Source organism: Crinia signifera, chromosome 6, assembly GCF_055691185.1.
Source record: "Crinia signifera chromosome 6, ASM5569118v1, whole genome shotgun sequence".
Taxonomy (NCBI): domain Eukaryota; kingdom Metazoa; phylum Chordata; class Amphibia; order Anura; family Myobatrachidae; genus Crinia; species Crinia signifera.
Genome location: NC_139222.1, coordinates 20040128 through 20057868, shown reverse-complemented (window position 1 = coordinate 20057868; position 17741 = coordinate 20040128). Strand labels below are relative to the sequence as shown.

Genomic DNA, 17741 nt, shown 5'->3' with positions numbered 1-17741 from the left:
CTCATACATCAGGAGCCATCAGCCCCTATTATACTCCTGCTCACCCCTCACATCATGTCACTGTGTGTTACCAGCCCAGAGATCTGACCAGTCTCCTCCCCACACTCTCTGGTGTATATCATACATCAGGAGCCATCAGCCCCTATTATACTCCTGCTCTCCCCTCACATCATGTCACTGTGTTACCAGCCCAGATATCTGACCAGTCTCCTCCCCGCACTCTCTGGTGTATCTCATACATCAGGAGCCATCAGCCCCTATTATACTCCTGCTCTCCCCCTCACATCATGTCACTGTGTGTTACCAGCCCAGATATCTGACCAGTCTCCTCCCCGCACTCTCTGGTGTATCTCATACATCAGGAGCCATCAGCACCTATTATACTCCTGCTCTCCCCCTCACATCATGTCACTGTGTGTTACCAGCCCAGAGATCTGACCAGTCTCCTCCCCACACTTTCTGGTGTATCTCATACATCAGGATCCATCAGCCCCTATTATACTCCTGCTCTCCCCCTCACATCATGTCACTGTGTGTTACCAGCGCAGAGATCTGACCAGTCTCCTCCCCACACTCTCTGGTGTATATCATACATCAGGAGCCATCAGCCCCTATTATACTCCTGCTCTCCCCCTCACATCATGTCACTGTGTGTTACCAACCCAGATATCTGACCAGTCTCCTCCCCGCACTCTCTGGTGTATCTCATACATCAGGAGCCATCAGCACCTATTATACTCCTGCTCACCCCTCACATCATGTCACTGTGTGTTACCAGCCCAGAGATCTGACCAGTCTCCTCCCCACACTCTCTGGTGTATATCATACATCAGGAGCCATCAGCCCCTATTATACTCCTGCTCTCCCCCTCTCATCATGTCACTGTGTTACCAGCCCAGAGATCTGACCAGTCTCCTCCCCACACTCTCTGGTGTATATCATACATACCATCCGAGGAGGGGCGGATACAAGGCAAGAAGGGGGCAACCTAATTTTTAATTTATCCGATCACATACTCACCTCTGGAGAAACATCACTCCTGTCACTTGGTCTGTCTTTTGTGCCCTCGACGCGACATAACAGCTTTAACTTCGAGATTGACCATTATAAATGTGGTCGCAAGATGCGACTCAGGGAGTTTTTTGCTGATAAAATGACCAGCAATACCCCTTCCACGGCCAAAGCCCTTCTTAGACCCAGCCTTTTTGACCCACCTTCGACTAACCCCAGCATACGTACCTACCAGCGGCTGGTACATCAGGATGTGTGCAACGACAAACATGACAAACATTACAGTAACCTGACGGCTGCTCAGAGACAAGCGATAACCACCCTAAAAGCATATTCTAACCTGGTAATTGTCGCGGCAGACAAAGGTGGCTCGATTATGCTGCAGAACAAATCTGCTTATGATTTAGAGATCTGCAGACAACAGCACCTATGAGCTTTGTTCTACCAACCCCATCCCACGAATCAAACGGCGGGTGGATGTCACCATTCTCTGGGCTGTACAAAATCAGTGGATCACAGAGGGCTTGGCTAAATATCTCACTGTTGATCACCCCATCTGCCCCACGATATACACCTTGCCAAAGGTGCACAAGACCCTGGACAATCCCTCGGGATGTCCCATCATCTCGGGGAGGGGATCCTTGTTGCAACCTTTGGCAGTATTTATCGATGGGTTTCTGCAAAAGCTCATGCCCCTGATTCCTAGTTACATCAGGGACACAGGGGATTTTCTTGATAAACTAGGCCTAATACCTGATATAGGCCCAAACACATTGTTGGCTACTCTTGATGTATGCGCCCTAAGGCAATACGTGAGCTGCTCTGCGTTGGAGCCCACCGCGATCCCCCCGTTGAATTTGTGGTCGAACTATTGGAAACTTATCCTGACACACAATCACTTTATGTTCAACAACCAATATTATGTCCAGCGGGTGGGGACCGCGATGGGCTCCAACGTAGCGCCATCCTATGCCAACATATTTATGCATGGGTACGAGCAGCAATACATCCTTCCCTTCTATGGTAATCATATTGTTTATTTTAAATGTTTTATTGATGACATTTTTATTTTATGGAACGGCACATCCAGTGAATTTGATGAGATGGTCAGTGAATTAAACAATCTACCCACCACCATCAGGTTTACTGGACAGGTCGATCCCCAGTCCATCAATTTTTTGGATGTTACTATATTCAAATGCGAAAATAAACTAGGCAGCACCCTGTTCCGCAAAAATACAGATCGCAACTCCTTATTGTATGCAACTAGTAACCATCCACCTGGGCAAAAAGATAGTCTACCGATATCGCAATTCATGCGGGTTTTCCGCAACAACACCTGCCCTGAACGCACTGAGTTACAGCTGCTCGAAACGAGGGACAGATTCCTCGAAAGGGGGTACCAGAAAAAGCTCATGGATGAGTGCTTGACGAAAGCTCGCTTAAAAATGTGTACTCCAACTTCCAAAACTGGTCCTACCAACATTTACGTCACTCAGTTTGATGACAAATCTATGACCATTGCCAGAGCCATTCGCCAACACTGGCCAGTTGTAGCCACAGATCTGACTCTACCTGACAAACCTATCGTGGCATACCGAAGGGGCAGAAACCTCAATCAGCTGCTTAAACACAAGGGACAAACCAGCACCGGTGACACGACCTGGCTACACACCCGTAAACCGGGATGTTTTAAATGTGCTGGATGCACCACGTGCAATTCCATGATTCCAGGAGCCAGCTACCCACACAGCGGGATTCCCATAAAAATTAAATTCAAATTGCACTGCTTAATGGATCATATCATCTACCTGCTTCATTGTCCCTGCGGACTGACCTATGTGGGTCTCACTACCTGCTCCTTTCGCTAAAGGATGGCGAACCACAGGAGTGCCATCAATAAGGCACTCACTAAAGGCAGTTCTGACAAACCAGTGGCACAACACTGTATGCTACACAAACATCAGGTTGCATCGATCAAATGTCGGATCATCGACTGGATCCCACCCCCACCTAGGGGTGGTGACAGAGCCCTCATTCTCAAAAAATGCGAGTCAAAATGGATCCACCGACTAAATACGGTGGCTCCATTCGGCCTCAACGAACACAACCCGCTGAATATCTTTTTACGATAAACATCGACATCGAGGACAAGGCCATTGTTCTCATCCACTGGACACTTATGATTCATCTGAATTTTTTCAGTTCTGTACAATTGGACACTAGGTATATAAATATATACATCATCCACCAACGGCAAGCCTAGTCATACACCAGTGTCCCCGATCATATTGTTCCATTTTTCCCATATTTTTTACTATGCTGATTTTTCATGGTGGTGCTCTGGATTGTACTTTTTCACTGAAGACCTCCTTTTTGTTTTTCTTTTTTATGCATGCATTGTCATGCATGCCTTGTCATGCCATTTATGGTATGATCTAGTTGTATATAGTGTTGTAACTTTATTGTTCATATTGTCCACGTCTTGTTTGTGTGTATTTGTGACCCCCTGTGTAGCTGTCAACACAGCGCCTACATCACGCTATTTCTAGCTCAATTGCTGTCAACATACATCAGCACATACGGTTCCGGGTTTCTAGGAACTCCGGTTCACTGGGCGTGTTCCTACACGGACCGCATTTAGTATATTGTGGTCCCCGGCCCGCCGCTAATCAGCGCACCTTCCGCTTCCTCCGGCTCCGTCTGGATTTTTATGAAAGCACAGTGCTTGGTTTGAGCCAACACACTCAGCCCCGCGGTACCGGCTAGTGTTTGTTTATTGGTGCTACACCATTGCTATATTTAGTGCCATATTTAGCCCTTTTTACTACCATCTATGAATCCGGAAGTGATGTCATATGCGGTTCACCCTGGCACGCGGAAGTAATTATCCCAATCCTTCTGATTTGAGTTTTTGGCGCCCTTTTGACACACACTGGGGGTATATAAATCACAGGACCTACAGTGGTTCCTTGCTGTAGGAACCTGCTGTGTGGTCCACGCTGTGCTTCACCTTTCATGGATGCATTTGATGTACAGTATGTTACTGTATACATCCTTGCTGGCGGGTCGCCAGAACGTACGCGCTGGCGACCCGCCAGCAGCCTCGCCAGCGAGGAGACTGAGACGCGCGTGCGTCTCAGTCTCCGTCGCTAGCGCGACGGAAACCCTGTCCGTCTCCGCCTCAGGGAGACGGACAGGGTTAGGGGGGGTTAGGGGGGGGTGCGGGCAGGCGGCGGGGACCCCGGGTTACCGCCGGCAAGCCGGCGGGGACCCGGGGGAACGGATCGAAGCGCCGTCGGAAGGGGACGCGCGCGCCCCCTTCTCACCATCGCCATGGCGCTGGCGGGGGATGGCGGCTGGCGACGCCAGCGCCATCCCCTGCAAAGATGGAACCTGACCCATCTGTATAACTCCTGAAGACGGTCCTGCTAGGACTGAAACGCTAACGTTGAGTACTAATCTTTCATTGTTGCTTATGTAAAATATAATACACAGCTGTTTTTATTTGCATGAAATTCGTCTGGAGAGCGAGTCTTTTTTCTGTTATATATATATATATATATATCGCCTATATATTTGGCTACATCTGTCACTCAAAGTGGGTGTCTGTGTCTATAACGCTCTGTTCCTGGACTTTCCTCTTAATGTGTGATTGCCTTCATCTGTGCTGAACACTTTTCTGAGAAATTAACCTGTTTAAAACAGGTGATGGCAATCATACATTAAGGGGAAGTCTAGAAACAGAGCATTGTGTCCCTCCTGGAGAGGGTCATGTTGGGAGGTATGTGATAGAGAACCAGCCCAGTGAGCCCACAGACAGTGCCAGACACCCACTGACTTCCCATGTTGCCCAGCACTGCTACTCCACAGCCACCAGGTGAGCGCCCCCCTCCCGCGATTTGCGGCAAAACCTCCCCCCCCCGCGTGCCCCCCCCCTCCTGCGATTCGCGGCAAAAACACCCGCGACCCCCCCTACCGCGATTCGCTGCAAAAAGAAACCCCCCCACGACCCCTCCTGCAATTCGCGGCATAACCACCACCCCGCGACCTCCCGCGAATCACGGCAAACCCTCCCCCGTGACACCCCCCCCCCCCCCCCGATTCGCGGAAAAAACACCCCCCCCCGCGACCTCCCTCCCGCGATTCGCGGCAAAAAGAACCCCCCCGCGACCCCCCCTTGCACGATTGGTGGCACCCCCCCTGCGACCCCCCTCCCGCGATTCGCGGCACCCCCCGCAATTCGCAGCAGCCCCAGGATTCGCGGCACCCCGGCATCCCCCCGCGACCCCCCCCCTCCCGCAATTCGCGGCAACCCCCCACCGGAACCCCGTGAACCCCGCTCTCCCGCGATTCGCGGCACCCACCCCCCGCAACCCCCCCCCCCCTCCCGCAAATTGCGGCACCCCCCGCGATTCGCGGCAGCCCCAGGATTAAATGGCACATGCAAAACACTGGCACGGCTATGGTCGACAATGAAAAAGGTTGACATGAGTTTTTGAAGATTTATTTTTTATTTTTTGAATGTTTTCATATTCATTGTCATGTGTCAACATGGACACCGATGAAGTGGCACACTTATGTCAACATTTACATGTGTTGACCTTTCTGTGTTGATTTTTTCTTGTGGCGATTCGCGTCACACCCCCCTGCAACCCCCCCTCCCGCGATTCGCGGCACCCCCCGTGATTCGCGGCAGCTCCAGAATTAAATTGCACATGGAAAACACTGACATGGCTATGGTCGACAATGAAAAAGGTTGACATGAGTTTTTGAAGTTTTTTTTTCATTTTTTGAATATTTTCATATTCATTCTCATGTGTCGACATGGACACCAATGAAGTGCCACACTTATGTTAACATTTACATGTGTTGACCTTTCTGTGTTGATTTTTTCTTGTGGCGATTTGCGTCACACCCCCCCCACAACCCCCACTCCCGCGATTCACGGCACACACACACACACCTCCCCCGCGATTCTCGGCACCCCACCCCGTGACCCCCCCTCCCATGATTCACGGCACACCCCCGCGACCCCCCCCCTCCCATGATTCGCCGCAACCCCCGCCCCGTAACCCCCCCTCCCGCGATTCGCGGCACCCACCCCCGCGACCCCCCCTCCCGCAATTCGCGGCACCCCCCCGCGATTCGCGGCAGCTCCAGAATTAAATTGCACATGAAAAACACTGACATGGCTATGGTCGACAATGAAAAAGGTTGACATGAGTTTTTGAAGTTTTTTTTTTCATTTTTTGAATGTTTTCATATTCATTCTCATGTGTCGACATGGACACCAATGAAGTGCCACACTTATGTCAACATTTACATGTGTTGACCTTTCTGTGTTGATTTTTTCTTGTGGCGATTCGCGTCACCCCCCCCCCCCCCCGCAACCCCCACTCCCGCGATTCACGGCACACACACACCCCCCCCCCCCCCCCCGCGATTCTCGGCACCCCACCCCGTGACCCCCCCTCCCGTGATTCACGGCACACCCCCCGCGACCCCCCCTACCATGATTCGCCGCAACCCCCGCCCCCGTAACCCCCCTCCCGCGATTTGCGGCAACCCACCCCGCGACCCCCCTCCCGCGATTCTCTGCAATCCCTCCCCTCCCGCGATTCGCAGCATCCACCCCCCCCACAACCCCCCCCTCCTGCAATTCGCGGCGACCCCCCCTCCTGCAATTCGCGGCACCCTCCGCGACCCCCCCTCCCGCGATTCGCGGACACCTAAGTTGCAATACAGGGCATCTTTCATACAATTCTAACCATATTTCTCATATACAAACGTTCACAAATTAAGGGGGCGCAGCCCCTTACGACGGTGTGAAGAGCGCCCGTAGGGCGCGATGAATCACCTAGTATATATATATATATATTCGGCAGCTCCCAATAGCAAACTGGATTTTTGACAAAATTACAACAAATATAAAGGATAGGGATGTGCACGAAATTATGGTCACACACAAATTCCCTTTTACAAGAGAGCGCCACACAGCTGCGTAAATTTTATTCAAATTACTATTTGCATATTAATCAATTACATTTCTATATAAAATTCAAATAACAATGAAAACAATAGCTATGAATTATGTGGTACAATATAGTGACTGGAAACCACACTCTAATACATTCACATTGTTTCCCGTATAAGAAAGAAAAGTGTCCCGTGCTGTAGTTAGAGGTATAATAATTATTTGCGGCGCCTGTTGGATTAGCTGGGTGTTGGTATCCAAAAAGGGCTAAGATCCTTTATGTTATTAAGGCAAATTCATATCCACTTTATATGCGTTTTTATTGGCTTTATAGAATGATGATACTTCACGCTAAAGAAGGTTCTCCGTTTGTAGAGGGTATCCAGAGTAACCAAGGTTGGTTCTCACGGGCGGCTCAAGCTCACCTGAGCGGCTGCCCAGCTAGATGTTGTTGCAGACAGGGAGTGAGTCGTCCGTCTCCGCTTCCAAAAGCCGCCGTGTAAGTGGACTGGCCGGGAGGATCAAGTTGCCAGTTTGTTGTAAAGGAGTGTAAACCCTAAGGGGTCTCTGGAAATAATTACACTCCTTGACAACACCACTTTCCCGGTCTTATGACAGATCCCGGCTGGCTTTTGTCCAAAATACTTTGCGGCTACAATTGAACTGACAACTTGATCCTCCCGGCGAGTCCACTTACACGGCGGCTTTTGGAAGCGGAGACGGACGACTCACTCCCTGTCTGCAACAACATCTAGCAGTACAACATCAAGCAGCGGCAGCCGCTCAGGTGAGCTTGAGCCGCCTGTGAGAACCAACCTTGGTTACTCCGGATATCCTCTACAAACGGAGAACCTTCTTTAGCCTGAAGTATCAGCATTATATAAGCCAATAAAAACGCATATAAAGTGGATATGCCTTAATAACATAAAGGATCTTAGCCCTTTTTGGATACCAACACCCAGCTAATCCAACAGGCACCGCAAATAATTATTATACCTCTAACTACAGCACGGGACACTTTTCTTTCTTATACGGGAAACAATTTGAATGTGAATGTATTAGAGTGTGGTTTCCAGTCACTATATTGTACCACATAATTCTTAACTATTGTTATTGAAATTGTAAATTGAATTAAATTTACGCAGCTGTGTGGTGCTGTCTTGTAAAAGGGAATTTGTGTGTGACCATAATTTCACACTCATCACTATCCTTTATATAGGTTGGAGAGGAGTCCTGGACAGAGATGGAAGTTTGGGAGGACAAATAGGAGCAGGTTACAGTTAACCCAGTGTAGAGATGACCAGTGGACGAGGGTCTTAGTTGTCTCCAGGGTGAGAGAGGGTCTGATCCTGGAAGCTGCCAGTACTGGGACAGGGACTGAATGTGGGGATTGTAAGAAAGGGTTGAGGTAAGGATGGCGCTAAGGTGGCCAATCCCGGGATTTGGCCCCAAAAATGGCAGGATTTTGATAAACTCCAATCCCGTGGTTTTCCGATTAGACTGTATGCGCAGTCTAATGCCGGGCAGGGTCTCAGCACTCGCTCACAATGTGCCTGGCTGTTTCTGATGTCTGCAGCACTGCGCAGTGTGACGGTTAGAGGTCACGCTGCGCAGGTCGAACAGCCGCACTGCCGGAGGACGTACAACCACTTTGCCCGCCCACAGCCGCACTGCATGCCCCAGCCCTGCTCTGAGACGCGCCTCCAGCTCCCCAGCGCCCGGCCATGCCTCCAGCAGCACAGCATCTCTCCCCGGCCCGACTCCCAGCCACCCACCGGCACCCTGCCATAAAGGTAATGCCGGGGCATTTTTTTAATTTTATTAGGGAAGCCAATCCAGGGATCCTGGGTATCCCGGTATTGGGCATTTTTCAATCCCGAATTCTGGGATGGAAAGAATGCCCCGGGATTGGCATCCCTAGATGGTGCTAAAACAGCGGCCTTGCAGCATTGTTGGTGAGGTGTCAGTAGATAGTAAAATCATGGTAGGCGAGGGGGGACCCCAGAGTGTGTGGGGAGGCAATCTGCTCAGTCCTAGAGTTTATTTACTAAAGGTCCATTTAAAATTCAATATTAATCAATGTTGTGCTTTTAGTGCTAGAACACACATTTACTGACAGTTGGATTTTCATATTAATTTTTAAATGTTAGTAAATGTGTCCTAGCCCAGGAAGTCCAGCATCGATTAAGAGCGAGATTAAAGCAATCAATATTGACCTTTCGTAAATATATTCCTCAGGATGGGTATATACTTATAGATATATCTGTGGACGGATTGGGCAGCGTGTTCTCTATAAACCCTGCCCAATCCATAGTAACCGATGTCACAACTGGGCGGGTGTAATTACATGCGCGGGCCAATTCAGCTGTAGATCTCCACTGCCTACTGCAGCGGGTGTACGGGAGGTCAGGAGATCGCCCATGCACTATCTAGCTTTAGGTATGTTGACCATCGGCTGTGTTGCAGAGCTGACACAATATGTCTCACCGACGTCATTCACAGACCAGCGATATATCGGCCAGTGTGTACGCAGCATTAGACATGTTACGTTTAAGTGCTAAAACATCCATGAACATTTCCTTCTCAATGTAAACAATTCTGTCTGTTGTCATTCATCTGTTTTCTGTAGATGGGCGCACAAGCAGGAATACCTCGGAGGGAGATCTCATTGTGTCTCCAGATTATATAATAGAAGATAAGAACATCAGACAAGATTCTCCAGAAGAAAACCCCATTATCCCCAATACACACCCAACATTTCACAGTGCAGATATTTCATCTGGTCCCTCTAGTCATGAGGAACCTTCTCCTGATCATTCAGACCTTACTGCACACAGTACAGGTCATAAAGATGATACATTATCATCCAGTTCTGAGTTTGGTAAGAGTTCTATAAATCAGTCAGTTTCTGTTTTACATCAGAGACATAACACAGGTGAGAAAACGTTTCCATGTTCTGAATGTGGGAAATGTTTTACACAGAAATCAGATCTTGTTAGACATGAAAGAGTTCACACAGGTGAAAAACCATTTTCATGTTCTGAATGTGGGAAATCTTTCACATGTAAATCAGTTCTTCTTAAACATGAAAGAGTTCACACAGGTGAAAAACCATTTTCATGTTCTGAATGTGGGAAATCTTTCACATGGAAATCAAATCTTGTTACACATGAGAGAACTCATACAAGTGAGAAACCATTTTCATGTTCTGAATGTGGCAAATGTTTCTCACGTAAATCAAATCTTCTTACACATGAGAGAACTCATACAAGTGAGAAACCATTTTCATGTTCTGAATGTGGGAAATGTTTCACACGTAAATCAACTCTTGTTATACATGAGAGAACTCACACAAGTGATAAACCATTTTCATGTCCTGAGTGTGGGAAATGTTTTAAAGATAAATCGTATCTAGTTAAACATGAGCGTAGTCGCACAGGTGAGAAATCATTCCCATGCTCTGAATGTGAGAAATATTTTACAGGTAAATCATCTCTTGTAAAACATGAGAGACTGCACACAGGTGAGAAACCATTTTCTTGTCCTGAGTGTAGGAAATGTTTCCTAAAGAAATCAACTCTTGTTCAACATAAAAGAAGTCACACAGGTGAGAAACCATTTTCATGTCCTGAGTGTGGGAAATGTTTTACACAAAAACAGCATCTAGTTACACACGAGAAACTTCACACAGGTGAGAAACCATTTTCATGTCCTGAGTGTGGGAAATGTTTTAGACAAAAACACAATCTAGTTAGACATGAGAGACTTCACACAGGTGAGAAACCATTTTCATGCACAGAATGTGAGAAATGTTTTAGACAAAAACACAATCTAGTTAAACATGAGAGACTTCACACAGGGGAGAAACCATTTTCATGCTCTGAATGTGAGAAATGTTTTGCAGAGAAATCCGCTCTAGCTGTACATATGGGAAGTCACACAGGCGAGAAACCATTTTCATGTCCTGAGTGTGGGAAATGTTTCTTACAGAAATCAGCTCTTGTTACACATAAGAGAAGTCACACAGGTGAGAAACCATTTTCATGTCCTGAGTGTGGGAGATGTTTTAGACAAAAACACAATCTAGTTACACACGAGAGACTTCACACAGGTGAGAAACCATTTTCATGTCCTGAGTGTGGGAAATGTTTTAGACAAAAAAACAATCTATTTAGACATGAGAGACTTCACACAGACGAGAAACCATTTTCATGCACAGAATGTGAGAAATGTTTTAGACAAAAAGACAGTCTAGTTAAACATGTGAGACTTCACACAGGGGAGAAACCATTTTCATGTCCTGAGTGTGGGAAATGTTTTACACAAAAACACAGTCTTGTTACACATGAGAGACTTCACACAGGGGAGAAACCATTTCCATGCTCTGAATGTGAGAAATGTTTTAGACAAAAAGACAGTCTAGTTACACATGAGAGACTTCACACAGGCGAGAAACCATTTTCATGCTCTGAATGTGGGAGTTGTTTTAGAGATAAATCAACTGTTTTTAGACACCAGAAAACTCACACACAAAAAATATAATGAGCTGATACATGAAATGGAAGCTTAGATACTGAATTACTCTATCATCCGTCGGGTGTGGATTATTAGATAGACTATGTTTAGATAGACAGTTAATAGATCCCCTTTCCAGGCCCTCTATGACTCCCCCTTGTACGCCCTTTTGATATGAACTGGAGATGCTTTGATATCATTTCATATAAAAAAGATAGTTGTTTTGAATCGAATGTCGCGCGTCAAAACAAGAGGCTGAAAGAAGCCTATTATGACGATTTTGGTTTTGCTCATAGACCTGTCAAAGTACAACGACGGTATTAAATATATATGAACCATCATCGATATATTCAGTAACAGGGTCTGACCGCTACAACAGGCGCTAATGCTTTTTGAAAAAGTATTCCAGCAGGTGGTCGTGCCAAAAAAGCTAAAAACTGATAACGGTAAAGAGTTTCTAAACGAAGTCCTAAAAAAAGGTATTAGAAAAGTACGTTATACAGCATTTCACAACCAATACTGATGTGAAAGCGGCAGTTATAGAGTGTTTCAATAGGACTATAAAAACAGAATGTGGCGTTATTTCACGGCGAAGAGTACCTACAGATATATGGATGTTTTACAAGACTTTATAGGCGGCTATAATAACGCTTTCCATAGAATCATAAAGTGCGCTCCAAGCTCTGTGAATTACTCTAACGCTTTGAGGGTCTTCAAGACGACGTTTTACATTATAAGTAAGAAAACACCTGTTTGTTTAGGAATCGGTGACCACGTCTGTATTTCCAAATATAAGGACTTTTTTTTATAAAGGCTACAGTGTAAACACTACAGGTCTTAAGCCGCTTTACAAGCTGGAGGACCTCTACGATGAGACTAAGGCAGTTTTTACCCGAATGAGCTACAAAACATACCAAATAACTATAATAAGGTTTACAAAGTGGATGAGATTTAAAAAATAAGGCGGTCAGAGTTCGGAAATAAGTGTTAGTTAAGTGGCAAGGATACCCCTCAAAATTTAATAGTTGGGTTGAGGCATTGTAGGTAAAAGATATATATAAAAAGAGGGCGATGGATAATAAATCATTCTACATAACGCTGCCAGGTAACGCCTCAGCCAATACATTTCCGCAAAATAAGATTTCTAACTATATGACAAAACTGGCTATGCTGATAGACTTAGACTTCAACCGCAAATGGGAAATAGCCCTTACAGAAATACAATATCAGCACACCTGGAATACAATTGAAGTATGTGAATGTGGCTGTCACGAGGGTGTGTGTTAAACCAGGTTTTTATGAAACTATTGAAGGGCTAATCCAAGTATTCAATGCCGAAATTAATCAGGACCAGGTCTGTTTCCGCCCCTCTGAGCTAGTCAGCCAATGGCAGTTGCTCCCTAGGGATTTAGAAGTCTTTCTAGCTAGCCACAGCTGAAGACTCCTGGCTGTCTCTGGCTCATTCCTGCTCCTTTGCCTGATAGTCCTTTCCGATCCTGGAATCTTCTTATATTATCCCAGTCCAGCCCTGTGGCCTGCCGCCACTTCACCAGCTGGGTTAATCGGGCCCCTGTACCATCCACATCCACTCTTCACAGCTATCACCTCAGTCACACTTCTCATTCAATTTGGTCTTCAGTTTTACCGTTCTCTCAACTTCCTTACAGTAACCAGTCCGACCAGCCACAAGTACTGTCTTAACCAGCATCTACCATTGGTCAAGCTCTCCTCCTACTTCTCAGAGACTCCTCCCTAATTATTATACCCAGGGGCGTGATCTCCAGTTATAAGACTTTCATTTACAGACTTTTAGTTTATCATCGACTCTAAGAAGTATTAGAGCACTATTGCTTTGCAAGTTTTGTTTCTTAAAGGGACCCTCCCTTATTTGTGTTTTCTTATGTAACCTTCTATCATTAAACCAGCATAATTTAACCCTACCTCTGCGAGTCCTAGAGTGGTTCCTGAGCACCACACGAACCCTCCCAGTCCTCCATCCGTGAAAGGTGGATTAAAGCTATGGTACGACTCGTTTGAACGAGTCATCAACAATAAGACAATGTAACATATATCAGCTGCCTCTAAGCTGATGAGAATACTGGGATCTCCAGTGATACGAGAAGATTCTCTGCTTCCAGTAATATGGAACGGCAGCTCTCACTGCTACCCACAACCTTTATGTGATAGTTACATACAACCACCCCACTTGATTCTAGAACCTGTCAACAAGGTCCCGCCTTCAAAGGCTGAGTCAGGGCTTCCCAACACACCAGCCATGACACACATTAATCGAGCACCAGAGAGTCGGCGACAGTTATGTACCACTGTTGCGGACTGTTGAAATAAGGGGTCATAACAATGAGATGATCACTTTACGGTATGAGAAGTCCAATTTTGTGCCATTGTGCAAAGCGCATTTTGACACGATAGCCATAGAGATAAACGGCCAAAATGAGAACATCGCAATTAAGTTCCAGAAAGCAAATGCCAGATGTCGCAAAACCAAACTTTAGTAATTGGCAAGGTCGCCATAAAAATTGTGGCAATCCGGTTCTCTACGTGCAATGTTATAAAACTCAAGCCAGTAACGGATTACCCGGCTTTCACGGCAGTGCGTACATGTACGGCTGCGGGTTAGGCACTATTTTTCGATGCCTGTTCAGAAATGCGGTTCCTCTTTTCTAAACAGGTCTGGAGTTGGCAAAACCCCACATGAAGAAAGCAGCACGCAATCGAAAAAGCCACAATTGCTGTTGTGAATAAATTTACATGATGCAAAGCAAGATGGATCCAGGTTAATTTATACGAGGAAAGGGGCAGGTAAAAGAACACTGAAGCGTTCGACACAACTTCCACCTTGGTGCATGCCCCTTTTAAACAAAAATGGGAGCAAGAGCAACTTAGACAAAATGGAATCAGTCCCCTGATTTAATTACCCCATAGCAACTTTATTCAGCCAAGTGGATGTTTCTTTGGGCCCGCTACACTGCAACCTTTGTCATCAACATAAACTAACTTTTAAATGCTGTTGATCTGAAGATGAAACTCACCAGAAACAAAGACTCATTCTGCTTAATGTTGGTGGAGACAGACGCCTATAAAATACAGATTGTCGCAGCATCCCTGTTTGTGAAAAGAGTCCAGGTCTCGCTAGCCGTCCGGATCAGACATGCTCAAGCCTTGTTAAGCGGCAACGCGAAAGACGCGAATGATCGTGTTGGTATAAAAATCAGAATCCGCTTTATTGGGCAGGTATACGTGCATACACTAGGAATTTGATTTGTATTGCTGTGCAACAGCAGGTAGAGACAGTACAATTATGACACAGGGAACACACACCAGCTGAGCTGTACAGCGCCTAGGCAGCCAATTCAGCGGCGCCACTGGTCATTGCAGCAGCCAGGCAGTTAATATAAGATGAGACAGTACAGTTCTCACACAGGGAACATATACCTACCGAGCTGCACAGCGCCTAGGCAGGCTCCAGTGGTCGTCGCAGCAGCCAGGCAGGGAATAAGAGACAGTACAGTTATAGGTTGCTATGCAGTGTACGAGACAGGGGAGGCACAGGGGTACATATGGCTGAGTGGCACAGTTCCTAGGCAGCCATTTGCAGTGCCATCTTGGTCATGCTGCTCATGGACAACAGCAGGAAGGGCTCAACAGGCCATCTCCCCTACAGCACACTACAGGATAGAGCCTTAGACTGTAGGAGGCAGCGTGTCAGGGCCCTGGCTTGGGCTAAGGTGGGGTGGAGCTCCAGCGTGCAGGGAGAGGGGGCAAAGGACAGTCAGTAGAGTCAATTAGTGAGGCCGTGGGCCAGTAGTTGGAGTCCATAGGAGTTGTTGGAGCCTGCAACAACAGGGTATGCCGGGTATTCGTGCGGCCAGAGGATTTTGCTGTCCCGCTGCAGCAGCAGGGGGTGTCTTTTGGGCTGCCTGGTTTGGCACCTGTTCCAGGCCGCCCGCTTCCTCCATCCCCACCTGGGTGCATGTGCGGTGGTGGTGTGGCATTGAGGTCTGGGGTACAGAGTCCCACTTTACGGCGCAGGATGTTAGTCATCCGCTTCTTCAGTCTCCTCTCACCCATGTGGCGACTGAGCGCCACGTCTCCAGGCTGGGGCGGGGACAAGGGTCGTCCGCTTCCCTCCATTTCAGCTCCTCCATCACCTCTCCTCGTTCTTCGCCTCCTTTCCCCCTGCATGGTGCCGAGTCTTCCCCTCTCTGCTTCTCCAGTGGGGCCAGGAGCTCACGTGCGTGCGACCATCCCCGGCCCCACAGGATGTGCTGTATAGCGTACCAGCAGGAAGTGGAGTATTTAATTTAGAAAATCTATTTTTAGGCCAAGTACCAAAAACTGTTATAGCTGTGTTTGTAGACAATGAAGCATTTTCAGGAGCCTATGACAGGAACTCTCTATGTTTTGAACATAAAAACGTACACGTTGCATCCCTTTATCTGGATGTAACCCCGCATCTGGCTAAGCCGTTTCAACCAGACTTTGACTAATTTTGATGATATTATCAAATATTGTCGTCTTCAAAGGTATGATGTGCTTTACGATCAAAAATTAAATACATTTTAATATTTTTTGCATATTTTAACAATCATCATTACACAGCAGCAAGATGAACACATTGCAGATAAACTGCATACTGTACGCAGACCCAACGACGCAGCTATTCTTTAAAGGGACCCACTGGAATTTGATGATTTGAACAGATTCAAAGCTCGCAGGGCAGTCATAGGTAAATAGTGAGTACAGCAACAGGCTCAAAACACAACCCGGGGAACCCCTGTACTGACCGTCACTTCACCAGATGCTTGGTCTTTTATCCTAACAGCCTGTGGCCGATTTGACAAAAAATGTAGAATCCATCTACACATACACCAGCTCAACCCAATGTTGGAGAGTTTACCAACTAGCGATGTTGGAATTACCGTGTTAAAGGCCGAACTGTAATCTATGTATAGGATACGAGCAAAAGTACCCTTTAATTCAAGGTGGGCTAGAACTCGATGTAATAAAATGAGTGCTACATCACATATGCATGCTAGTGTATATGGGATATTTTCTATATCACCTTCAAAAAGAGAAATCTTCCCTCTGGGTCTGCCCAATTTTAGTATTGACTAGTTGAGAGACTTTTTGAAAATGATCAAGACCCCCTGGATTTTGTTAAGTATGACACTGATCTATATTCCCCTATCCATTTATCCCTAAGGGTATTTGGATCTGTTATTTTCCCATGCGTCTCTGGTATAAATGTAATATCAGGGCTAAATGTCTTAAGATGAGATAAAACTTTTTTTATTTTTCGAAGGAGTAGTTAACCCTTCTACATTCCAGGAAACCAGAGTAAAACTAGTTTTTACTGAAGTCGTCTGTAGGTCTCTACTGGATAAATTCAAGGTCATCTTATTCCCTGTCCGGGGTACTCAGCAGCCCACATATCATCATTTTCAAATTCCCACCTATCTCAGCAAGTAGGTGGTAAACCATGTATTAAACCCTCGATTGACAATGGACTATAATTATATTTGATGTAATCTTAACACTTTAACTATCATATAACAAACATTTCTATCAATGCTTTTTTATTTTAACCCCTTCCCGACATTTGACGTATATATACGTCATGGCCAGGATGTACTTCCCGACACATGACGTATATATACGTCATGACTTTAAACTGTCCCCGCGTCTATAGACGCGGTGACAGTTTAAACATGTCTGCTGTCCCTGACAGCAGACATGTCCCAGCATGTCCAGGGGGGGCGGCGATGCCTCCCCCCCGTCGACGATCGCTGTGATTGGCTGTTCAATGTGAACAGCCAGTCGCAGCGTTTTCCTGTGATACCGGCGAATCAGACGCTCGGTAACACAGGTGTCAATCACCGCCGGGTGTGAGGGGGTCACCGGTGATGACCACACCTCACCGCACCTGCCCCCAAGGCTGTGATTGGTCCGTCGGACCGACGGACCAATCACAGCCATAGCGCGTGATTTAAACTAACGGTGACTGCGCTGCAGACGCCATTCCGGTCTGGAATTGCGTGCAGAGCGGTCACCGGCCAATCTGTCGTGATATACATACCTGATCCTTGCCTGATACTTACCTGATCACCGCTGGTAGCGTGCTGCCAGCAGCTGGATGCTTCCTGGATCTTGTCACTTCCTGTGTGCTGCTGCTGCAGTGTCATAGAGTGACAGAGAGTGATAGAGAGTGCTATATTTT

The 17741-nt window shown here is 46.8% G+C and overlaps 1 protein-coding gene across 1 annotated transcript in view; it reads left to right on the top strand.

The window, feature by feature from the left end:
- LOC146010111 (uncharacterized) overlaps positions 1-17052 on the top strand; it is a 92884-nt gene extending 75832 nt beyond the window's left edge. The window contains exon 8 of the mRNA XM_083151033.1: positions 9934-17052. Coding sequence (XP_083007159.1) covers positions 9934-11530 — 1597 coding nt within the window. The 3' untranslated portion in view covers positions 11531-17052. The remainder of the gene's footprint in view (positions 1-9933) is intronic.
- Positions 17053-17741: the final 689 nt, after the last annotated feature.